Source organism: Ischnura elegans, chromosome 8 (genome assembly GCF_921293095.1).
Source record: "Ischnura elegans chromosome 8, ioIscEleg1.1, whole genome shotgun sequence".
NCBI lineage: Eukaryota > Metazoa > Arthropoda > Insecta > Odonata > Coenagrionidae > Ischnura > Ischnura elegans.
This window is the reverse complement of record NC_060253.1, coordinates 11,495,522-11,522,360: the sequence shown is the minus strand read 5'-3', so window position 1 is coordinate 11,522,360 and position 26,839 is coordinate 11,495,522. Positions and strand designations below refer to the sequence as shown.

At 38.3% G+C, this 26,839-nt stretch overlaps 1 protein-coding gene across 1 annotated transcript in view; it reads right to left on the bottom strand.

Moving 5' to 3' along the window:
* LOC124163248 overlaps positions 1–26,839 on the bottom strand; it is a 91,893-nt gene that overhangs the window by 21,242 nt on the left and 43,812 nt on the right. Inside the window, exons 10-12 of the mRNA XM_046540008.1 lie at positions 23,612–23,699; positions 10,363–10,810; positions 7,759–7,796 (exon numbers count right to left, since the gene is read on the bottom strand). Coding sequence (XP_046395964.1) covers positions 7,759–7,796; positions 10,363–10,810; positions 23,612–23,699 — 574 coding nt within the window. The remainder of the gene's footprint in view (positions 1–7,758; positions 7,797–10,362; positions 10,811–23,611; positions 23,700–26,839) is intronic.

Below are 26,839 nucleotides of genomic sequence, written 5' to 3'. Positions count from 1 at the left end.
AGCTGCAAACAAAATTCCGACAAGATCTTCAACGTAGAGATGGGTGAAATTCCATTGTAATCGATTTATCGTATCAAATGGTTATCGGATCGGTAGCATCTATTCATTAAAAAATAGGGATGGCATAATCGCTTGCTTTGACAGTCAGTGCTATCGACTATGTGCAGGCAGAATAATTATTTTAAGTTAATTTTTTAAGAATATATTATAAGATAATTTTTGGAAATTATGTATAACTCTTTTTTAAGTAATGTTCTGCTAATTTTCTGGTGTTTTCAGCATGGTATTTGACATAAATGGTTCCAAGAAGCAGAGGCTTCTTTAATGCGACTTGTTAGTATATATATCCCGGAGGGTACATGAAAAATTGTAGACTTATAAGATCTGTCTGTTTCGAGTCTAAACTTAACCGATGGAAGTTTGATATGGGCCGTGAATAAGCACGATGTATACCTCGATTGCATACGTTGCAGGATACGGTTCACATGTTTCCCTAGCAACCTAACAACCAAGACTTGTTTGGTTGTAAGGGCTTTGTCTTTGTGATAGCTGTTAAATAAAATAAGTCGAGTGCTTCTAACAAAAATAAGGCATTGACCTCATTTGGTAAGTCTTACAAAACTGGCATTCCTAAAATCGTGTTACCTTAAACAGATAGTTTCGTGGAATTTTAAACTTTTCATCATTAATTTAGATAGATCGATATGTATATTTTTTCAGATTGTGGCATATCTAGTATAAGTGGAAGTTTTAATGAAAACAGTGTTTCAATGGACAAAGTGAGTGATTTAGTCCTCTCTGAAGAGAATGAGATTGAATTTGTATGAGTAAACCTAAATAACAACTGCACAATTATTATTTTATGGAAAATACATCAACTATTATACTCAATCAGTGTTTCTGTGATTCCTATTAATATCCCTAAATCTTGCACTTATTAATCCAATTAAGTAAAATGGACTAAACTTAACAATTTCGTTACCGAAGACCAGAAAATAGGAATTGTGAAGGCAATTGAATCAAATAACTCAGGGGTGTACATCTTGCAGTGTGACATGTTTGAAATTAAGGAGGATTTCTTTGAATTACCTCTTAGAAGTGGTACCATTGGTATATTTGTAGTAAAAAAATTAGTACCTGGATGCAAATTGCAGTCCACCCAGATTTTATCTAAGTGTGTTTTGTTACCCTACAAAGAAGATGGAGAGTTTTTGTGTGTGCCATATTGTAATATGGAAAGGTGCTGTTGAAATTTTCCTAATTTTGTCCTAATAAAAATTGTCCTAATTTGTGAAAATAAAAGTTGGGGACCTTCTGAACTGATATTGATTTTTTGTTTACCACTTTTAACCACTGTAACCTTACTTTGTCCTATAGCATTGATTGTTAATGTATTTAATTTCATTTTTATTTATAGGGAGTTAAAGGTAAAGATTCTATCTACCGGTATCATATCAAGTGAGAAGGTAAATTAATTTAACTCTCATTCTATAAAAATGAGAAATGCCAGTAAAATATAGCTTTTGTTGGGAAACGGATGGCAGAATTTAAAAGGGCCATCGGTGTATCCTTGGAGAGGGGTTGGCCTCTGGTTGGGAATACGAAGGCCCGACTGTAATGCTCTGTTGGCCCATCGTTGGGGAATCGTTGGTTGGGATACGGTTGGCGAGGTGGCCAAATCATACCATGGGCCAACCGCTGTGTCCCACCATCTGCCAACAGAGGGCCAACCAAAAATGTTACTTGGGAACAATTTCTAGGGTAATTTTTTGTAAAAGGACATTTGTCCGTATAATAAATATTATTATTATTATTATTATTAGAAGGTCGAGAGAGCTCTAGCGCATATTTTCTGGTTCGTGTTATAAATTACTTTGACCTCTCGCCGTATTGGACTCTTTTTCTCACGGTTTTGACCCCTACTTGGTTTGTACTATTCTCACGATTGTGACTCCTGCTTCGTTTTGATATTGGACTATTCGTGGTTGTGAAACTACTGCTGCGACAGCGAGATACTTGTATCTACCAGTTTGCGACATTTAGTGAGACTAAATAAGTTCTCAAACCATCTGTGCTACAAGCTCCCTTCTCAACTCTAGAGCCTACAGTTTTTATTGCAGGTAAGTTATCATTGGTTTAATCAATGCATGCATACGCATTTTTGATAGGTTAAGCTTGGTAAGTGAAAACCTTTTAGGTGCCTATTGATAATGCAGATAATTTACTAGTGACGTGTTTCTGTCTCTTTATTTCATTATTTATCGTTACGGATATATCTAAGTTAAAGAGTCAACCATTACCTAACACTATAGACTAGACCGAGGAAGCCAGCAAAACTTTAATTTTAGTGAATGGAATTAGTGAGGCAATGGAGAATTTTGGGTATTTACCACTTTTTCGTGAAAGGTAAGGGCCACCCAACCTTGCAAAGGCTTAAAGAAGTGACAATTTCATTTTTATTTTTTAAATTTCCTCCCACATAAAACTCTTGATGCACTGTTGTGTTAAGGCCAGGTTACACTGTACATTAACACATACAAGTTAATGTACGTTTGCGTGAATGATTTTTGTGGACCGGAAAGGAACATGTACGAATGCATGAACCAAATTAGAACAGGTTCTATTTTCTGTTCATGCATTCGCACAAGTTGGATGGTTACACGGTGCATTTTGTTGTTCATTCTCGCGTTCATACATTTAGACATTAACCCGTACGTGTTAATGTATCGTGAGCAAGAGCAAGCAAGACAGCATTGGTTAACAAGAATTACTTAAACATGTTGTGATAGGTTAAGTGATAATTAAGTTAAATTAACTGAAATGATGATTTTACTTGGCATATTGGTATAATTTCCCTCTTCAATTGCAGAACCAACACTTCAGTCTTCAATTTGACAGTGCCGAAAAATAGATGTAAAAATATAGAAAGTGTCTCTGAGAGAGACAGTATCCTGTTCATTGCCAGCTGTGCAGAAGATGTTCACAAGGTGTTCCGTTCGTAAGTTGTTTGTGAGTATTGGGTTGGAGCTGTGTTAACAGGTCCCAAGCACTTCACTAATGGCCCAGGAATCTTGTCAAGTTTGAAGCGAATATCTGATCTTAATTTCGCTAAGAAAATTGTCAACTCGTTCATGGTGGTTTTGTTTAATTCTTGATGATATGTTCATGATCATTTATGTAAAATAGTGAATTGTGAATAGCATGAATGAAATCCTTGTGTAACATTACTATTGAATAAGAAATATTTCATGAAATATAGTTCTTATCACATGTACCTAGTTATGGTAATTATTTATTTTAGAGTGTATTTTCCTTTCCACCTCTAAATATGCGGCATTAACTCCAGCTTGTACTTTCATTCTGTAATGTAAGAGGACTGCAAAATACAATTTGTAAGTACAGGCAGTCCTCGACTTTCGTACAATTCGTACGTTCAAAATTGAAACCTTTTACTTGACTTTCGTACGCTAAATTCGGACTTTCGTACGTTGGTCTGTAATTTTTTTAAAGTTCCCGCGATGTTTATTGCGCATCCCAACATTCAATTGTTTCAAATGGCAGTATATGCGAACAATACGAACGTATATAATGAAGGGAATTGTTGGCAGTTGACTCTAATCTAGGTGATTTATTTGGGAGAGAGACTGCCTGCTATAGGCTCCTTTATCAAGAGAAGAAGAAAGCCTTCATTGAAGATATTTTTCAAAAGAAGTTGACTAGACATCATCAAATACAGTGAAACCTCGATATAACGACACCCCACGGTGCACTGATAAACACTCGCTATAGCGAATTATCGCTTTACCGGAGGTGGAGCAAATAATAGCCAATATACCTCTTGCGAACAGATACATATACAGGAACAGGAGTGGTGCGGCGACAGATAAACATCTATCCGATAAACGTAAGCATAAATCCAGACGAAAGGCGATGTTTTTTTGCATCACTAAATTTCCTTACTCAAATAACGACTAACTATTCAAACAATTTATAAGCGCCGCACTGAATAAAAATCATGCAAAGCATTGTTTCGTCATCATTATATTTATCGAACGACAGTTTACCACATAAATTTGAGACTGAGCACTCCATTAACTTCATTTCTAACAGATCGCTAGCAATTACTGAGGTTAAGGAGTCTTCGTGAAAGTCTTCCGGCGGTGAAACCCTCGCTATGGCGAGCGCCAACACCGAAAGGGTCTCGTAAAAACGATTTTTTTACGCGCTTATGATAGGGTCAATTGACGGTGCATCGGCTATCTCTCGTAATAGCGGGGGTGTCGCTATAGCCCGTACTCGCTTTAACGAGGTTCCACTGTAGCTTTCAATAAAACTAGTAAGATCTTCTTTCTAATTGTGTTTTTTCGTTTGAGTGCTGTTTAATTCATGTACACCTTCAGCAACCATATTGCACGAAATATCTCCCGAATTCAGTTTCTTTTTTGTCTTTTTTGAATAACATGCGAAATATATTTGATCACGAATGTCACCTGCCAAATTTTTGGTGTAAAAATTAAAAGGTATCCAGAGTGCGGGTTCAACAACTACATTTTGTTATGCTTCTTGATATGTCTTTCTATTTACAGTGGATGTAATAAGTGGAACGTCAACTATGGCAATAAGTGGAACTTTGCCTTCCAACTATGCCTTTGTCCCCAAAAAATTCAACTACTTTAAATGCCTCACTTTCTCAACAACAAATGTGTCTACAATTAGTGCTCAGTCTGTGTGATATTGTAACCGACTAGTATTTGTGTGTGGGAGATACTGGGCACGAGGCTGTAACCACATCAGATTTAATAATATCAAATCAATATTTGCTAACATGGCCACCAACTTTTTTAAATATGAATAATCATACTAAGTGAATATTTTTGTCTAAAATGATAAATTATCAGACGCATTTTGGAACCTCGAACGACTTATAAACATAACATACAAAATCACACGGCCCAACAATGCCTCTGAGTGTATTCATTACCTGCTTGAAGAAATCAAGCAGAAATCAACATACTATACATGTATTTGACAGACATTTAAAAATTTTTGACACTGTTAAATGTGCATGATAAAGACATCAGTGAAAATCCCAGAATTGGCAGGAAACATGAGACTTCTTGAGGGTTGTAGTCGAAATAAAATTCCTACTGATTTATCACACTGAAAAACTAGTTTTTGGGCACTGCAGAAACAAGTGACTTTCTACGCAGTCACATGCATGGGTGCAAAGTTAAATACACCAACGGATGAAGTTCGTCATGAAAAAATATTTGACTTAGCCGGGATTCGAACCCAGATCTCCCGATCAGGTTTGTTAGCCAGTTACACCACCAAGCCATTTTCCCAGAGCAAACTTCGGGAATGGTTTTACCGAACAAGATGTTGACGTCACAAGTCCACACAGTGGCACATGTGGCCGCTGGCTTATTTCGCCGCTGGTCAGCATCAACTGATGGCATCTACTTGTGATGTCAACATCTTGTTCAGTAAAACCATTCCCGAAGTTCGCTCTGACAAAATGGCTTGGTGGCTTAACTGGTGAACACACCTGACTGGCAATTGGGAGTTCTGGGTTTCGAATCCTGGCTAGGTCAAATATTCTTTCATGGCGAACTTCATCCTTTGGTGTATTTATTTTTAGGCATTGAATAACAAATATTTGAAAAACTTTTTCCTAACTTTTTTAACATGCTGTACAAATGCGCGTAAGAGACGCACTCCTATTTTGAACATCGAAGATAACAAATAAAAATTTTGTGGCATTTTTAAAAATCTATCTCGTGGTGTTGCAGACATATGCCTGGACTTTTGACAGTTATCAAAATTTCCACTTTCAATACTAAAAAATATACGTGGCATTATTCAGCTAAATTTACGCGACATGTATGGTGCTCGAAGATAAGTTGGTATTCACTTGTAGTCTTAACCTTTTGATGCTTACTAGGGATGGTTGGATCGGATACCTTGGATCCAAATATCCACTGATAATGCCCTTCACCTTAAACTTCGGATCCAAATTCATAGAAGAGACTGAATCTAAATCCAAAATTTTAAATCAATACTTTTGTGAATGAAACCCATAAGAGGAAATACAAAGAGTTCCGATCCCCTCTTCGCATACTCTGTTGCACTGAGATGCATCCTACTGACAAACAATTTTGTTTAAAAGCACAGAATTGTATTGCAATAGAATTTGAGCCCTGGAAAATTTTAAGGCAAAACAATAAGACAAGCACATAACGAGAATCTTCCCAAGAGACTGAACAACAGTCTCAGCACCGTAACATAATAACCACAAGGCAGATTTAAAATAACCACCCTCGGCCCTCCATCAGCCCATGCCTCTAAAGTTTTATTCCTTTCCGAGACCGCACAGACCATAAATCATTATCTTCAAAGGAAAATATCAAGTTACAGGGGAACAATGGAAACATGTTTCATCCCTACCCCATCTCACCAACTGACCTTTTTCAGTCTACCAGGTTTAATTCTCCTAGTTTCTGGAGGCCAAATGATAGGTGAGTCACCTACGAAGCTTGAAGATATCTCGATAGCTTTCAGCAATTGTATGATACACACGAGGTTCAAAAAAGACCGAGACCTAACACGATGCTTATCTGACAGCATTTAAGTTTTTTAAGTTCTAATTTATCAACCCAAAGATTTTTAGTCACAACAAGGCTACTAATATTCAACATAGTCCAAACCACAAAATTTTGGAAGAAACAAGCATAGCATGAGCGCATTCAAACAAGACGAGACGGACTGAAGACTTAAGGCAATACAAACTGTGTATATCACATTGCTGCACCTTCACTTTGAAGGCAACGATGTCACATGTAAGATCGGAAGTGTTCTTCCCTTGCTCCTTCACTCATAGCCTCATTGCTTGAAAGACGGAGGGAGCACACTCCTTCCCCTCACCCTCTCCTTCAGTGCTCTTCACTAACTAGCATTTCCGATTTCTTCTATCCACCATTAAATCCAACAATGTACACACTGATTTGAATTTTTTAAACAGCAATTTTTCAATTGCAATAATCCTCATAATAGTGTCTGAAGATGATTTTTTGAAAAATCAGGCCCTTAAGAGTACTTCAAGTCAAATTAATGGGTAAATAATGAAATTTAAGATTAAGATAGTATTTTTCATCAGAAGCCGGTGATTCGACATTAAATATGATTCCCCATTTACCACTGTAGGTGCAGTATTAATGGAGAATATATGGAGTGACAGAAAAAGACCTTTCTGTAATAATAATTGATAATTGGTGGGTACTTCCATGGAAATCATTACTAATAAGCAGGGTTCTCTCTAGAATCCATGAAGTTCAGTTTAAATGACACAAAATGGCAGCACGTTCCTTAAAAGGGGAAGGGGTGGCTGACCAGTGCTTAAATCTACCAATATGTGGCTCATATACTACTTATTTTTTGCTAAATTTTTGATGACTTTTACACAAAAATTGACGGCATTCCGCAGGGTCCTTGACGCCAATTTGCCGCAAATATGTCAATGCTTAGCTCATGATTAAGCGGCAAAGGACCTATCAGTACTTGCTGGGTACTTCACAACCATAAACAATGACAATACAAGTGGTATGAAAAATTCCAACAGCTTTCTCCAAATTGAAGTCTGTGATTTCACCAAAAATCACCTCCTTTTCACCCGCATTTTCTGGGTGAGACAGGAAAGTAAATAGTCATGGCTATCAAATTTATTATTAGACTAACTTAAAAAACAAATAATTAACTTACATCATGGCCCATATTATACACCCGGTATCCAGGAATTTCTAGAAAAAATAATAAAACATTAGTAATATTAAATTGATCAAAAATACTATCCATATATACAGCAGAATTGCAACAGCAGCAGAATTATTATATACAGCAGAATTGCAACATTGCAAACATGTGTAAGAAAATTTCATGAGTAAGAGCTGTTTTCAGCAGTCCCAATGAAATTTACATTCATAAGTACATATATGGAAGTACAAAGGTCATATTTAAGTCAGTTTTCATGTATATTATTGAATAATGCATGTACTGTATTCTTCTCCACTTTTCTTTAAAACTTCAACAATGCTATGCAATTCCATGACTTACTAAGTATAGTAGACTGTCACTGTTGGTGATTTATCGATGATAAATAGTCAAATAACTACTACTTAACTTATGCAATTTTTTCATTGTATCCTTAAATTTAAATAAAATGACAGTAATTTTTCCATACTTTTAGGAATGAGTGACTAGTGGATGGATTGAGGGGTATGAGAAAGGAGTTGACAGAAGGATGATCCAACTAATAGATAAATAATCAGGGTTCCCACGGTACATGATTAAATTCATGGTTTTTTTCCACGTTTTCACGGTCTAAATATCATCTAATTCACAGTTTGTAGATCAGGCATTTTAGGCAGAAATCTTGATCACGTAACAATCATCGGCCGCACATTAACTAAAAATATAACAAATGCAAAAGATGCCTTGAAAGCAAACGCAGCAGTGAAAGTGCTCTCTCTCATGACGTCACCTATAGTTAGCAAAATTCAGGACCGGCTAAAGGGTGTTAGTGGGAAAGTGGAGAGAGCAGGGTGGCAGGGAAGTGAAGAAGTGCCTGATTTTTTGCCAGGGTTAATGTCTTCCAATTGCAGGCTTAATGTCAATGTGCTGTAATTGTGGCATTTTTTAGTGTTACCCCCCACCCAAAATTTCTGGTACCCCCCCCTCCCAGAAATTCCTCCGAACTTATCCGCAGAACTTCTCCCGCTAAGGACTTTTTGCGCTAAGGTTTTTCGCGCAAAGGCCCTTTGACAAAAGGCTCGGAGACTCTGTCTCGGAAACTCCTGTCTCCGGAAACTCCTGTCTCCGGAAAGTCCTGCCTCCAGAAAACCCTGCATCCAGAAACCCAGCACCTAGAAGCCCAGCCCCAAACCCAGCCTACCTGCAGTGCAAGACTTATATAGGACTACTGCGGAGGAATACTTACTCATTGGCAAGCAAGGGGAAATGGGTGCTGAGTCCCTAGTATGCAGTTTGGAGAGAGAAGTATTACCATAGTCCTATCACAACTCTCTCTCCCTCCAACACATCACCCCACTATGTCTCTCCCCTCCATGTGTTCCAATGAATATCCCTCTGATTCGACTGATATCTCCAACCCAGAAGATTGAGGGGAAATTTCTGGCCTGAACGCTGCTCCCCCCCTCCTACCCTGGCTGGGATTACCTGATGCTTGGCGGAGCTGAGAGTCAACAGGGGCGATTTTTGGGGCAGATTCCCAGCTGATTGATCATCGCCCTCTCTACCCCTCCTCTCCTTGGAATAATCCCTCCCCTACACACTTCCTCGTCGTGGAATACCCAGGCCTCTTCTCCTCGGGCACTCCTGGTGAATGGATGGCGTGACTGATATGGCCGATTTTAGAAAAATTATACTGCTGGTATTTAGTTTGGTAATGTTTCCTCTGGGATCATTAGTTATCATCGTTGTTTTACTGTAATAATTCTGATTTTGAATACTTCTACTTCAAATAGTTATTGATGAAAATAACTCTTAAATATTTTTGGCAATTTTTTTCTTGTGTGCTGATTTCTTGTTTATGGAGTCTTTCTCAGATCCAGCTTGTGACCGACGGTTGGAGTTTCCCTATGTCTGGGCTTACGTGGAACAATCTCCTAGATTAATGACGTAACGCCACACAATGCACACGGACCAATTAATAATTACGCTTTGAATACACATGTGCAGAAAAATGCGTGGACAGTATCTGCACATGACTCGGCCTTGAAACATGATCGAAATATCGATTTTTCTTTTAATCTGTCTATCGTAGTTCTACAGTCAAGTTTGAGAGATTTATAAGGTTTTATGACTACATTCACAGCTATTTCCAAGTTTTTTCACGGTAGACGAAATTCACGGCTAATTCACAGTTTTAAGGTTTTCACGGTTGAGTGCACTCCCATGGGAACCCTGATAATGGCCAATTGGTGCCCCAACTCTACATGAATTACATTTGAGCTTCAATTATACGTCATCACAGAGGTGAGATACCAAAAAATACCTTTAAAGAAATCAAAACCAGATAATCAAATCATGATCATTTCTCAGTAATCTTCTTCATGTGTTCCTCTGTCATGCTTTCTCTGCATATTTGGGACCCATTCTGCTGACTTAACCAAATACATAATTGTTTTGAGGCAGGGAAAAGGGTAGGATAGGAAGACTCAAGGAGGGCAAGATTGGAAGAGTAGGTGAATAGTTAGGGAAGAAATGGGTATGGATACAACAAAGAATGCTTAAACTAAGGACAGATAATCACAGCCATACTGCATGTCACTCATGCAACCCACTAACCTGGCTGCGACATGTTTCGTCCCTGGTCTGGGGGAAGCGAATCTGGAGGAATGACGCATGCCCCAGGAGGCATGGATGGGCAAGGGAACATTGGTGGTCCTTGGAAAATGGGCACAGGGGTGCTCACGCACGATGACACGTAGGATGGAAGCGGCTGATTCCCACCCCCAGGAGGACCAGACCTCCAGTCCATCAACGGATAACCACAGTAGCAAAGGGGCTGGGCATTCCACAGAATCCGCTCCGACTCAATGGGTGCCAGTATCTGGCACTGCTGGCTGTCCGCCTTGTCCATGCAGGAAGGGCACTCACACGCAGACGACACTGGTGAGGGAGCTACTACACTGACGTTTTCGCTCGAAGATGTGGAAGTGGAACAAATTGAAGTGAGGAGAGATTGCTTCATTGGAAGACCAGAAGCAGTTTGAGGCCCCAGCATCGACGTAACCTATAAAAATACATTTCAGCAATCAGTGCAACACTAGGAGGGATACTTAATAGATTTCCTTGCTCACTGATGCTTTCTTGGATCACCCCATGATTACAAATAATGCATGACATCACCTCTAGGAGGCTAAGTCTACCATAGCCATTAGGCTAGACTGTTCCTTCAAAGAGCCCTTCATCAATTTTACCAGATAGGAAACCACATAAATCAATCATTCCGCAGTAATTGAATAGCACCAATGTAAAACACCTCATTCTGACAACTGACTGGGCAGGAAAATCTTGATCAATCACCTCACCTCATAGCATTATGCAGAGACAGTGCTATGAGGTGAGGGGAAAGGGTTGGCCTTGGTAGAGGATAGAGATGAAAAAAGTTAACATCATGGTTTTCCTAAGGCAGGCTTTATCTTCCCCTATCATGTGACAACTCATTGGACAGCAACTCAACTCTAGCTGAATCATCAAGACATTTATCAATTGGCATCCAGGTAGGCCATTTGGTATAAGTACCCTTTAAATGCAGCTTCCGTAACACTGTTCTGCAAAAAAATAGTACAAAAAATCCCTGGCACAATTTAGGGTGTTTCTGGCTAATTTTGGGTCGCTGAATCCGAAAATGACCTCTGTTTTTTTCTATCACCCCCCATTTTTACGAGCAACCCCCAAATTGGGGAAAACAACCCCTTATCTAAACTTATCGCTTTTCAAGGGACTTTTACCAATGTTATCTGCTCCTGATTGAAAAAAAACTGACATTTGAAGACTATCAGGGTCAAGAGAGAGACAAATTTCACTGGGGTTGAAAAGATTTAGGGGGCGAAAATTGAAAAAAAAAAAAAACTTTAAAAAATATTGCAATAACCATTTCTCTTAGTTTTTTATGACATATGATATGGTAGCTAATGGAAAAGTTTTTAAGGGATGAATACACTGTTCACTCACCTATTTTGTAAAGGATTAATGTAACATAACATATAATTTAAGGGGGTATACCAGTGGTATCACTCGTATACCCCCCTTCTGTGTGGTATCACTCGTATACCCCCCTTCCCCTCTAGGAAGTGGTATAAAGAGCTGCCAAAAAAATCTGAACACAAATCAGATCTGTCAAAATATTATTGTAACAGCATTTTGGGGCTCATGATTTGACTTCGTTGTCCTCCTTACTTTTAAAGTAAGAGCTGAGACCTTTCTATTAAATACATTGGAAAACATTGGGAAAAATTGGGAAATACACAGTAAAAGTTACGCACCACATGTTTTGACACGCTTTGACACGTTTTAACGTGTCTTCATGTGTCTTGGCAGTCGCACTTGCTGATGGCCAACTATGAAATAAACCAGTGGTCTATTCAGTACGTCAAACTCTTTCCTGCATGTCTGGTTATAATCTTCCAAGTTCTAATTTATTTTTCTAGCGTATGTTCGATTTAGCGTGTTATTTTGCAAGCCGTAAAGTGTTTTCTCGCTATTATTCAGCGGTCCTGCAAAAATCATCCCAATTCATTTTGTAACACCTGTGGAGATTTAGTGTTTAAAGACCAAAGGAAAGCGATTACTGTAATTGTGCGGAAATCTTATGAACTTTATTTCGGGTGTAAAATTGGTGGCCAAGACAAATCGTGCACCCCTAAATTCTGTTGCAGTGGTTGTCATAGAAGTCTTTGTGAATGGCTAAACTGGGGAAATCGTTCCCTAAATTTCGGAGTGCCAACGGTTTGAGTTGAACCCACTTGCCATTTAACGGATTGCTATTTTAGCGAAACTGACACAATGCGTTAAAAAAACAATCCTGAAATGATTTATCTGAATTTACCGTCGGCAATGCGCCCGGTGAAGCATACTAGTGCTATTCCTATCCCTAAAGCTCAAGTTTTTAGCACCCTTGATGATTCTGATGTCTCAGTGAACGAAGCTACACCGGAAGTGGAAGCAGGTCCTAGCCACTGAGATGATATTACAACCATGATGTAGAAAAACGCCAGACTAGTCAAAAAGAGCACCTCATCCCATATCACGAGGACCTAAGTGATCTAATACAAGATTTAGACTAACCAAAGGGTAAAGTACAACTTCTTGGCTCGCATTTGCAGCAGTGGTATCTTTTGGACGATAGTGTGAATGTTTCTTATTACAGAAACAGACAGTCAACCCTCACGCAATTTTTTTCAGCGGATAATGAAAATGATGATCTGATATTCTGCACTCATATTGAAGGACTGATGAGGGATTTTGTGATTAAGAATTATCCAGACCAATGGAGGCTATTCATCGACTAATCGAAGACTAGTTTAATGATTGTTTTACTGAACAACGGCCACGATTTACCTTCGGTTCCTGTTGGATATTTCACTGTTTTATAGGAAACCCATATTCCAGATTTTTGTGGCAGCTCTTTATACCACCTCCTAAACCCCCTCCTATACCACTCGTATACCCCCCTTCGCCTCTTATATTTTATGTTATATTAATCCTTTACAAAATAGGGTAACAGTGTATTCATCCCTTAAAAACTTTACCATTAGCTACCATATCATTAGTCATAAAAATCGAAGAAAAATGGTTATTTTAATGTTTTTTAAAGTTATTTTTTCAATTTTCACCCCCTAAATCTTTTCAACCACAGTGAAGTTTGTCTCTCTCTTGACCCTGATAGTCTTAAAACGTCAGTTTTTTTTCAATCAGGAGCAGATAACATTAGTATAAGTCCCTGGAATAGCGACAAGTTTAGATAAGGGGTTGTTTTCCCGAATTCAGGGGTTGCTTGTAAAGATGGAGGGTGATAGAAAAAAACGGAGGTAATTTTCGGATTCTGCAGCCCAAAATTAGCCAGAAATACCCTAAATTGTATCCAGGCATTATTTGAACTATTTTTTTTGCAGAACAGTGTAATCAACAAATTGCCTGTTTACAGACTGATCCAGTTTCCAAGTACAGTGGAACCTAGATCTCTCCTTTCTCAAGGGGATGGACTAAAAAAACAATCAATGTGGGAAAACGATCGATGCAGGAATGTTTAACTAGGTTGCCGATGTCCCAGGAAACGCATGATTTTGGCATGAAATTATGATATTCACCCTTTGGCTCCTGAGAACGCACCTTTACATCCTCCCAACCATGCACTCAGCATTTCGGCCGCATGTGACAGGTAGGTTTCTGGAGGGTTGGCCACAGCGAAAGGGTTAAGGGATTCAAACATGATTATACCTGTTTACAGGAATATTGGTACCATATGGAAACACATAGGGCATATTGTTGATACGACTAATATCTCTTTCAAATATCCTAAAGGAACACGCTACCTCACAAAAAATTTCTGCACTCTGTCTCAGCATTTGCACTGCTATTATGTATTTCTGTCTGATGTAAACATTCTTATGCATCAAATGCCATTTCAAGTACACGTATTTATGAGAGCAGTGTGCTGCTATACCTACAACAACAGCTTTGCCTGCACAAGGATTGGTTGTGAGATGGATCAACAAGGCCAAAAATAGACTATTATGTGAAATGTTCCTTTCCAGTACATATATTTTTAATACAATTGAGGTAATGGTGTAAAGCATGAACAATGTTGTGTTATTCAACAGAGGCATGCCCACCCCATCCTTGGCTTCATCCCACTTCTTGTTTTCACCAGGTAGCTTGATCTACCATCACTCCTACTGTCATGTACTAATGGACAACAAAAGGCGTTTTGCAAAATTCACGCACTTCTAGCCCAGAATCTTTCCTTCTTCTTCAATTATTTTCAGTCCATCTTTTAAAGTTCTCACTTGTTTCTTCAGAAGGACAATGGTCCGCAGACAAAAAAATAAAACTAATACAATTGTAACCTGACTTTATTAAACCCACACAGAAAGGACTCGCTGGTTTGAAGTCGACCCATCCTGGAAAGTATGGAACTACTCGTACAAAGTGAAGTTCAGAACTGATGCTATCGCATATGGCATACAAAGAAAACTGCAGAGGGCGCAGCATGGCCATATATGACTGTGGCAAACTTACCCACTAATTTCTAAGTAGCCTAGCACCAGATAAGTAGATGAATTTGAATTGTTAGTGAGGGAAACTAAATATCCTGAGAAGATATCCCATCCTCAGTAACTCTCACGAGTGAGACTCGCAATTTGTAACCTGATATCCTGTTTTTGGAAAAAATGCCCCATCAACAGCCGAGAAGCTCAGCTGTGAGGATATTGAGTTTCGGCCATCGCATTTTTCCAATTATTTCTTTGCTTAAACAATGTCAGAAATACGTCCTGTTTGGTGTCATTCTTTTTTTAATGCATGCACATTATTAATATTTCAATCTAATAAAAGTATAATACCAATTGCCAAAAGCCATTGTTTGCCATCTTTATGGCTAATACGTCGATGCGGGAAAATTATACCTCACGACAGCAATCTTCAATACATCGTCATTTACACAGTAAAAAAAAATTTATCCTCATTTGAAAAAGGCCAGATTGGCGCCCATGCGATTCCACTCCACATGGCGTCACAGGGACCTTGTTTCTCTACGAGTAGATAGGAGTTTTACATCATCTGAGATTACCAATGCATGCATGAGTCACAGAGCTCAGGGAAACATGTCTTAATAATCACCTATTAAAATTGCCTAAGGTAGGAAAGTTTCCTTCGTTTGATAGGGTATTAATAATCCTTATTAAGCCAAGCGCTACCAGCTAGCAGGGTACTCAACTACCTGCTAGCATCCTGCGTCGTATCAGCGCTCAAAGCCTCGCCCCAAGGTCACCACACTTGCGCCAGTGGGAACCAGAACGACGTCATACGTAGTTTTCCCAGCATTCATACTTAGCCGTCGCGTTTTTGCGAGCTTGAAAATTTTCACTTTTCATTTAATTGCGAAAAACAGATATTGTCATTTAAAAATCTTAAGTGTGAAATGGGGAACTTGCATGATTTTTTTTATTTCACAGGCGGACAGAAAATTATTTTCTGAATACAACAAAGAAAACCGCATGTATATCTGCGTTTTCCATCGCGAGATGTTCAATGATAAATATAACGAATTTTAAAGCGCGGGAAAAACTCCCTCTCCCCCCAAGCCACTGCCGATGAAGCCTCGATGACGTCAAAGGTGCCTAAACATCACGCGAAGCTATTGTTGTGATTGTTTGTAATAGTTGCCAGCAGTTGTGAGAGCTTCGTTTGTTAGACGTGTTGATTATTTTCTATTTAAAGATAAATATCCGACGATAGAGGCTTGGAAGCCCTCATATTTTGTATTATTTATAATATTAATATCTGAGTAAGGGCATAAAATATAAAACTGGAGCAGTTAAACCAAAAATTTTACAATACCTAAATAACATTGATGTTGGAGTCTGAGCCACGGCCGTTGGAAGGGGGATACGTTAATTGTAAGTTGATGTTATCGACGGCATATCATTCATTTAAGTATGTAATTAAAACGATTTTGATGTTTACTAATGTCCGCTATGCTTTTATATACAATAACTTCATCCACTCATTCGTAGGTACCGGAGAATTCGTCGTTTAGGACTGTCTGTGCTTGTATTATGGGGCGAGTTCCAGTCAATGCAACTTTTGCTCGCTGATTGGAGACATCTAGGAACATTTTTGTGCCAAAATAGTGTTATTTTCAACGTGACATCTCCCGTTAAGCTACTGCTAATAATCACAGTGCCAGTGGTTGTAACGCTCAAAGTTTGACAAGGTTGAAAAATGTCGGCCAATAGTTATCAGTGTTTCATCGTGATTGAATTGTGAGAAAAGCTATTACGCTATCGATAAATGTCTAACAGTAGTGTAAAAATTGTCAGTGGCGTGTTAACCTCCGTTGTTCACCGTAGATATGATATTTCACGATCAAGCTAATGAAATAAAAACTCTGTGTGAAATTTGTTATTCCATTATTTCAACGAATAGTAGTGAGAAAAGTCACCTGTGTCACTTGTGTGGGCTAATTTAAGGGTTTAAATCAGTAAATAAATAGTTGTTTCCATCATAACGAGCTCTGTTATTGTAAGTTGTACGTGATGAATATAAGAATGTGACAGTGAACTCCAGTTTTTGATAAGAGTATTTGCCTATTTCCCACTATATTTTTATGGTATATGCTAGTATATTGTTTATGGATTTACATATATTATTGAAATAGGTTGTAGTTTGTGTGTGTGTTGGCAGCGGAACCGATTCGCGATCTCACATGTGGATTGTGTGCACACTGTTTTGCTGTGAATTTGTACCGTAGGACGGATAGGACTACCTTCTCCGCTAATTCGGCGTTGCCAAATTCAGCAGCACAACTTACTCTAATGTCAACAGCACAGCTTACGATCGTTATCCTCTAATATTACAAGTTTCTTTTACATCCCGATTTGCCGCCGACGTATAGCAATAATTTGTCTTAACAAATTCTATGAGGGTCGTGGCATCAATTTTTGGTGTCCTAAAAAAAAAAGCTGGTGTCCTAACACCCCATGCCACACGCCTTTTAGGCGGCTTGCGGGGTATTATGTAGATGTAGATGAATTTCAGGTGTACTATTCGAACGAGTGGCAACGTTATCATCAATTTTTCTGATAACTAAAACATACGAAGTGAAACGCTTGTACTTCATCATCCCGATGTCGCATTATTAATAACTCAAGTAATAATCGTGGCACAATAGCAATAGGAAAACTTGCCCAAGAATAACAGAACAAAATAAAGCTGCTAAATACTCCCTCAAAACAAATTTTACATCATGCGCTCAGCGTATTTCCCAACTCCCTACGGTTGTTTAGGCACCTATGACGTCACGCCTGGCCTCGGCAACGCTCGGGTGTCTTCGCGCAGTGGTCGGCTCAGAGAAATTTTTCTCGATTTTAAATGCAATTTTTTTATTCTTTTGATGTTGAATGGAGAAACTGAAGGTATTTTTGCGAGCTAATATATCCATTTTACTCATTCAAAATAGTTTTTAGAGCAATCTACGACCCATGCAAGTTCCCCATTCGTACTCCAGGAGTAATAATCTTTCGATTTAGGCAATAAAAAAATAATAGGAAACCTTACAGAGATATGCTCAGCCCCACCCCAGAGGATGTACGAGCATTTCTGGGAATGGTGACTGACAAAAGGCGGGTTCAACCCTAGATGTTGATTTCCTCTGCAATTTAATGAATGTATGTACAGTAGAAGCCTGGTTTTACGAGTGCTCATAATCCCTCCGAAATTACTCGAAAAACCAAACGCTCGTGTTATCCAAAGGAGTTGAATAAACCCACCCAAGTCTCATAATCATTCATATTTACAGTTTTTCTTTTGTTACCGCGGTATTTAACGAAGTTAAACTGGTAGAAAGTCATTATCAGGCACAATATAATTAGGTATCAACATATTTAAAGGAGACATGGGATTTTCCTTTTTATAAAATAATAATTACCCCAGTTTCAGTGATTTTATTCCCGTTCTTGTATTTTTTGATCGCCGAAGAAAGCTGTAAAAACTGCGTAACTAGTCGCAATCAATATGTTTGGTATGCGGTGGAAGTTTTAGGATAATTTTGCAAATACATCATGCCGACAATATCAGTTCTATCCAGTTTTCGATTGTTGAACCAGTACATTAGTCAGTTGAGAAAACCGGCTGAAAGATTCACTGCAATATGCCACAATTCGGTGATCGAAGATATTTCTCGCAAAGACATTTTTCCCGATTGGAAATGTAGTCAGCTTTCGTCTTTAACATCACACCGTTTATGGGCAGTCTTGCAGACTTTTGTTGACAAAACCACTTGAATAGTGCAGATTCCATTTGAGGATGTTCTCCTTGCCGCAAATATTTTTGGCTTCTAGGTGTTCCTAGTTCGTTCACTACTGCACGAATTGTATCTTTCTTTAATATTACGAACTACGCAAATGGCGAGACACCAAACTGCCTCCACATATAAGTCTTTTAAGTCCAGCTACTTTCGCACTCATCTATAATTTTAATGTCCAAATATTTACGTTTCCCCAATGTGATGCACTCGTGCAAACCACCTAACACTATTACGCACCTGAGATTGAGTACACTCCACCCCTCCACACACATCCCAACTCTCCCATGCCGTATGATTGGGCGCATGCAGTCGACGGGATGGTAGAAGTTTTTCAACTGCTCTCTCCTGCTGAATGCTGAGGGTTCATCAGCCCTTTGCCTTGGATCGTGCTCAAAGGATCGGGGGCATTGAGTTCACCCCTCCATACAGTCTGGCCGCAGATAATTGTTCGAGGTAGGGGGGTACGATTGCCAGGTAAGAATGGGAAATGCCCATATGTTACATGTGAACAAAATGCTTCTGTGGAGAAAGGAACGTCGGAAGGGACGACGAAATTGACGGACCCAAAGGAACACTCCCTTGTTTGGGTGATTCGAAGAGAGGGCTTGTTTTGGTGTTTCAGGCTTGTTTCTTAGCTCCACATGCATGTGACAACGTTGAATGACTAGGCAGGGGTGTGAGATGCATTTTAGGGGCAGTGGTTGGCTGCAAACTGTGCTGGCACAGGGTTCTCGGCTCCTCATTTCGGGCAATATCGGACCACTATCTGTGCATCGCACAACTCTCACCAGCTCAACTTTAGTCTATGGGTTTTTTGGATAGCGATTGCGATGATATAAATATGTTACTTAATGTACAAAATCTTCAGTTCCTCTGAAAAAAATAACCCTGGGCGGTTTACATACCTACGATGAAAACCCGCATGGGAATGGATTAGCAAAGAAGCATATGCTGCGACATAGGAGTCTGTACATAGGAGCTTTTAATCATCGCCAAGAGATTCAAAGGATATGGTGTAGTAAATAGCATTTTTTAATTGTGCTTGCAGAGTACATTGCCCTTGAGGGTAACCCGCATCTTAAGTTAAGCCATTCGTTCAAACAAATTTTAGGGATTGCATGGAAATGCGTCAAAGTTCTGCTGATATGATGTAAAACTTTGAATTATAATGCAATCTGGAGAGTATAAAGAAGAGATAATGAAGATTCACTATGATTGGTCGCTAAGAAGAGGATTTCTGCTATCAGCAGAATAATTCTGCTTTTACAAATTTTTTACAATTGATTACTCGGTGGTGCTGAGTCCTCACTCGCTAAAATACGGTTGATTGTTATTTTACCATCTTGGTAATAATAGTGATTTTCCTACGTGGAAATAGCTGATGATGTCTTGATCAAACTACATTCCTATGCATAAATAAAACATCGAAATATACATCGCCGGATAGCATGCAGCGAAAGGCAACGTTGCTGTAGCTTTCCATAAGTCGAAAGTCAATGTAAGGGCCCCAATCTAACTACGACAATGCCCTTTCAACTTCATTACCTGACACAGGAAAAGATGGAGGGGGTTTCACTGCAATGTAAGTTCCCGCGCTTAAGACAAAGCCTATAGTAATATTATAGAGATGAAGCCAGCCAAAGAAGATGGGGAAACTGACTCCCTCTCCTGCTGTCATCTTTCTCCCATTCCCGTCTCTTTGATAGCAGGGCATTACAAAAGAAGAACGTAAAATGGGAGCGCACATAGTGTACTCTAGGTCGTAAATCACTAAACTGCTTGGACATAACTGGCTTTAGGTGTAGCAGATCTGACACAAACATTGTATTTTTTGTTTAATAAACAGATACTACAAAGCATAGTAGTTAATGCTTGCTCAGCTGTGCATCGCCCTCAAGAAATATCTGTCGTAATACCGAGTGTACACAGTGGAAGGAACTTTTTGACCTCGCTAAATCCGATTTATTTTACATGTAAAACATAGGCCATTTGGCAGTACAAAAATTATCACTCGCAAAATATGATTCTGGTAAAATGTTGTACTCGTAAAACTGGGCTTCCACTGTTGTAAGAACCACTTCAAAGAAAGGGGCATGAGATGTAATGCACTAAGGGACAAAAATGGCAAAATGACTGATGATGGCAAACGAAGACAAATGGAAGAGATGAAAGGAATATCTGGAAAAGTTCTACGATGGAAACAATCTAAGAACAAAGGCTATGGAAAAAAAAGAGGAAGTGGATACAGATGAGTTAGGAGCCCCAATTTTAAGACTAAAATTATATGTGACAGTAAGCGACCAGCAGCTGAATGAAGCATCCGATGAGCAATATGATGCATCATATCTATCCCAGAATCTACCAGATCCTAGATGATCTTGCTAAGCATCGTACGACATGCAGCCACAGATGCATGTTTTCATTTAAACGAGTACCAATAATGGCTTTGCAATATTTCATTAGCCAAATTATGTACAACTATGCAATTTAATGTTCCTCCGTGAAAATGCACAAATATGAAATGAAAGTGATAATTAACCCTCAATCAGTGACATACAATTCCTGTTACACTACCAGTGACGTGCGGTCTGGGAGACCGTAATAAATCAAAAATTCATAAAATGTTGCAACGCCATTTTTATTGTTTTGTTCACTTTTTATTTAAATGCTTTACTATTCTAAAACTTGTATTAAAAATTTTGCATTCCCAATACGAACCAATTTGTCAGTAAAAATTGTTATTTGAAACAGGATCAAAAAACTGATGACAAAAACACTTGAGTTACAATTATAATATTTATGTATCAATGTTTCGCCAGACTTAAAAATAAGGCCTTAAATGTTAAAGTTGAAAGGCTAAGTAGTAAGTAGCCATGAAATTTATCCCGCTTATTCCTTTTCATGATGCATTCTGCAGGTGATCAAAATTGCAATTTTTCACAAAAGCACACACAGGCTTTTTTGCAATGGAAAAATAAGAAAGAGGTTTTCCATGTTTTTGTATGGAAGGAAAAGTCTACATATTACCCGCATCTCTAACCTTTCAACTTCTTCAGCCTCTTCCTACGGTAGATGGAGAATTTGCGCAATAATTTATCCTACCTGTCTCGGGAGCCTTATATTTGACATAATCCTTCTCATATGGAGTCTAACGAGATCTCAACCATTGATTTAATACAATTAAATCGTGTCATATCTCTCTTACCTTTCTCAGACTGCTGAAGCACAAAAGAGTTGACAAAGTAAATATTTAATATTCTGAAAAATACTGCCATTGGCGACCTCCCGGATGTATCTACAGCACATTTTGTCTAAAGTATCTACGCCACCTTTAGTTGCATTGTAAAATGCCATTACTACTGGTTTCCCAGACTCTATATCATCACCTACCCTGTAGTGCGTAAATGAAACTAGGCAAGCAGGCTTATATATTTTGAGGACATTGAATATTACAATCTTGTTCGCCAAGAATCCATAATATGAAGATCCCATTATGCGTCCTTTGGATGGCGCAAAATCATTAGGCCTTTTTATTTTTTTAACGTACAAATGTATGCATTCAATCGTAAAATTTGCTCATCAAAAATCAGAGACTAATAATCAAGAGGCTCAATATCCATACATAGTGATGTATTGTAACCCTTCAAACCAGATTTCTGAGTAATGGTGTTATGGAAGGGTATACGAATTTTCCTCTTTGGCTCATTTCATGACCACATATAGCGATTTCACCCGTAAGAAATTGTTCTTGCCTGAGGACTACATCACTTCTGTCATCATCTGTGCTCTCTCCTTCACTATCAGTTGCATTTGTCGGCATTTGTCGACAGATTTTCGCACTACTTCAGAAACTACGCACTCAAGGATTTTCTGGTTGCTCGAAAAAAAAAAAAAAAATGGGCCATAAAAACGCTTCGGACAAATGTAGACGTAACATCACTTGCATTTCGACGTTTAACTCTCGGTGTTTCCTAGGCTTTTATTTCTTCTTGCGATAAAAATCGATGCTAAGACGTTCTGTCCCCAAATGCTGAGATAAAAAATTCTGACCAACTGCTGAAAGATACCCGTAAATGAATGTTGCGCTCCAGCCGTGGGCGCACGAAATTTTGGGGTTCAATTGGTTCCAATTTAATAAGTACATTATATGTGTACTGCCTGCTATGGGTATGAGAAATTCACCTCTATTTTATTCTAATTACTGGTAACATCTATAAAAATGTTACCATTTCAAGAACAAAGTGAGTGATATTTACAATAAAAATTGGATTTCATTTGTTTTGCGTTCGCCTTCAGAAACTACTTGAATGGTCATTTATTCTAACGCAATGAATTTAAGAAATTAAAATGCTTAAATATCCACTTCGTACAACTATAGATGCTTCCTAACAAAATATTAATTATTGTTATGCTTGATAAATCACTACGAATTTTTTTAACAACTTTTTTAATCATTTCCTCCAGCATTACCTTTATTTATTTTTCTAATTTAGTGACGTGCGGTCTCACAGACAGCTTATTGAATTCAACTGCAAATTTACAGAAATTAATAAAAGAAACTTTAAATTTTAAGAGTGGGATGTCCTTGTTATGCAAAAATATGAAGCTAGCGAGAATTATAGATATTTTGAAAGATTAATTTAGAAAATATTAACATTTTTAGAAACACAGCGGCCTCTCAGACCGCACGTCACTGGTTAAGGGTTAAATGTGAATATGGGGATTGATGGGATTCATCCTTCATCTTTGGATGTAAAGAGCACCCAATATATTAATAAATAATAATATTATTATCATTAATTAATAATATTATTATAATTAATTAATAATATTTGCTTTAACTGAAGATTAGTGTTTTGAAACACTATATACCAGGTCTTGCTATGCCAATAAAGCTACAATGCATGAAAATACAAGATCAGAGAACATTCCTCTCTGAAATTTAATGAGAACAGCCAAAACATATGACAAAGCATAATTTTGGAAAAAAAGGAGTTTTTTTACCTGGTCGTTTATTGTGACTGAGTTTTCTGGGCGTTGAGATTGCAGGTTTAAGTGCCTTTGAGAATTGGCATACCAAACCTGGGAATATCTGTAAAAAATAGTGAATTTTTACAAAGTAAATGCCATGTGATAATGCATTTGTGGCAGATAGAACTTACAAAATGTTTTTAAAAATGAAGTTGACAATGAAACTCAAAATGGATTTTTTTCTAAACAGAGCAAAATGAAATTAATGCAATGGCATCCAGTCCAACAAAAAATTTCAACAAGATCATTCAGAACAATAGAAGTTTTTTCCAGACAGTACGTTAGAAAATTAATTGGTTGATTTACCCCTCCAGAAGACTAGTCTTAAGACTAGTTAACAAAACAAAATAGCAGTAACCTGTAGGAGATTCCAGTATTCTGCATGAGACTCCATTACCCAGAATTACATTATCATAAAACCAGGTTAATTAAGGTGATAATTAGCATGAGGTTTGGTCTATTTTCAGCTTCAGCTATTTAAAAGACAGCAGAATATTCCACGGCAATTGTAGAACCAGATAATCGGGAGGAAATTCAACTAGCAAAAATCTCTACAATGGACCACCTCAGATAAAAATTATCATCAATTAAATCCCTTATATTAAGATATGAGGACGTTTCATTTAATCGTAAGTCAGCACGGCAACCATTTTAGAATGAAATCGTAATCAGCCTTGGAAACAAATACTCACATGTAATGAGAAAAGTTGACATACTTATTGTCAACAACAAAGATTTAGGCTTCGATTACTAAAATTTTTTAAAGTGAAAATGCTCTCTGCACAATCGGAATGGAATATGAGAATGCAGAAATAATGGGAAACTAATGAGGAGAAAGATTCCACCATGATTACTCAGAAATTGAATGCTCAAATGAAGGAAAATAGAATAAGAAGTGAATGATTACAAATACTAATCATGTAAATTTGTGCTATTGTGTACAGTGGCATAACTAGGAATACGCTTTGGGGGGTCTGGGGAGGGAGTGCCGTGCTCTCGAATAGACCGCCAGTCAGCCTGTACCTGACTAATATCCACTTTCGAGTCTTCCGATTGTGCGCATGGCCTTCAGCAAGCTTCCCTCTTTCCAACCCTGTGCGCTATTTGAAAATAGCAGTACACCCATGTCTCGTATAGCACAATTTCGATTAGCGCAATTTCGATATAGCGCAAATTCGTTCCTCGGGGAAGCATTGCAACGCAGTGTAGCCTAATCAAAAATTTTAAACGCTCTCATGATAAAACGTGAACTTGCGCTAAGTACACACGTAATTTCTATCAATTTATGCATATTAATATTATTTCTTGCCACAAATCTTCTTTTTTGTTTATATATTAATCGAAATTCATTGCTGTGCAATTGCCAAAAGTATTACTCGTCAATTTATCTCGTCTCCATAACAGAATGATAATAAATAATTTAGATCGTTAATTAAGCGTGGGGCTAGTGGAAATGAGTTTTTTTTCAGCAATACGGTTTGAGACGTATTTTTGCCGTCGTAGGTTACCGGGCGATTGACTTCGCCCTTGGGGGTCTACGCTAAAGCCTTCAAGGTCATCGGTATTCATGGGGGAGAAATGGAGCGGTGGCCGAGTTGCGCATGAATAGCATCAACACATAAAAAGGTCCGCTATAGTGTCTCAAACATAATGGCTTCGTTCCCTCCCCGCAGTCATAGGCCTTCTGCGTCTCAGGAATACAGTTCAGCAGAAGAAGGTGATTTAAATAGAGCCGTACAGAGTAAAAACCAAGATAATATGGCAAAAAATAGGAATGCGTGTAGAAAAATCAAGAATTTATCAAGAAAAACCATAAACCTAGAAGAGGACTTGAGAGAGGTCAATTGCTTTGAAAATGGAGAGCGTCAAAGCGGTATTGCGTGGAAGTTTAAACTCACGATGCCTTATTTTGAATAAAGACGAAGCTAAAATATCAGTGACCTCAGCCGCACCAACTTCAACCAAGCGGTCTACACATACGGAAAGTTCATGGTGAATCAGTACAAAAAGACGAGAGTGGTAATCGCTCCGAGACATTTAGTGAAAGCGGTTGGTTCCAGAATTTAAACGGCAAGTAGGTATTTTCAGTGCGGCGATATCAGGTGATTCTGCAAGTGTTGATAGCGCAGCCACCACAACATTTTCTGATGAACTCCAAGCTGTTATTGAAAGTGGCTCCTTTCCCCCTCAACTAGATCTAGTGTTGACGAGACGATATTCTTTTGGAAAAGAATGCATTCTCGTTCATTCATTTTCAGAGAAGGAAAACCTGGGTCAGGTTTCAAGGCATTTAAAGACTGTTTCACGTAGCTGCTAATGACTCGGAGGACTTCAAATTAAAATGATTTATCATTCATAAACTCCGCTAGCTATGAAATGGCATTTAAAGTAGCATTTTCCTGTCGTTTCGATGAGCTACAAAAGGGCCTGGGTGACACAACAGTTGTTTTTAGACCAGTTTTAAAAATCGTCAACTGCCGGCAACGCATTACGATCCCCTGATATAGCAGATGTTAGCCCACCCGCACGACAGGATGGAATTTCGAAAGCACGTAAGAATTTTTTTTAACGTGAATAAAAGTCTTTGAATGCGTGAATACTATCTTTAAAGATGTTTTAAACTATAAATATTTATAGAAATAATGTTTTCTAAGGCTTTTTATGGGAATATAGATGTTTTAGAGGAAATTCAAACCAAAGACCTATGCTACCTGGAACGCATCCCTATCTTCCCTATGTTAAAACGCTCTCGTATAACGCAAATTCGTATAGCGCAAAGACCCCAAGGAACGCATCCCTTGCGCTATACGAGACATGGGTGTATTTGAATGGAAGTTATGGCAGGAAAACCACACACTATTTTTCTTTCTTATTATACCGGCCGATTCTGACAACGTTCATGAAAATCGGGCCCGCATTGAATGTGTTAATGGTAGTACCACTTTTCTCTTACTGACTTCCTCACTACATTTTGGTGGATCAAAGTATCATATTAGTGAATATTACTTCATCAACCAACCTTATGTCAAAGGAAAAAATTGACTTCCGATCTCCCTGATTCTCATTTTTGATAGAAATTCAGTAAGCACAATAGAACCTTGATCTATCGTTCCCGCATTGATCATTTTCCCACATTTATCAATCGCCTTTCCTGGCCCCAAATAAAGCCCCATTCAGACAATGCAATTTTTTCCCACACCT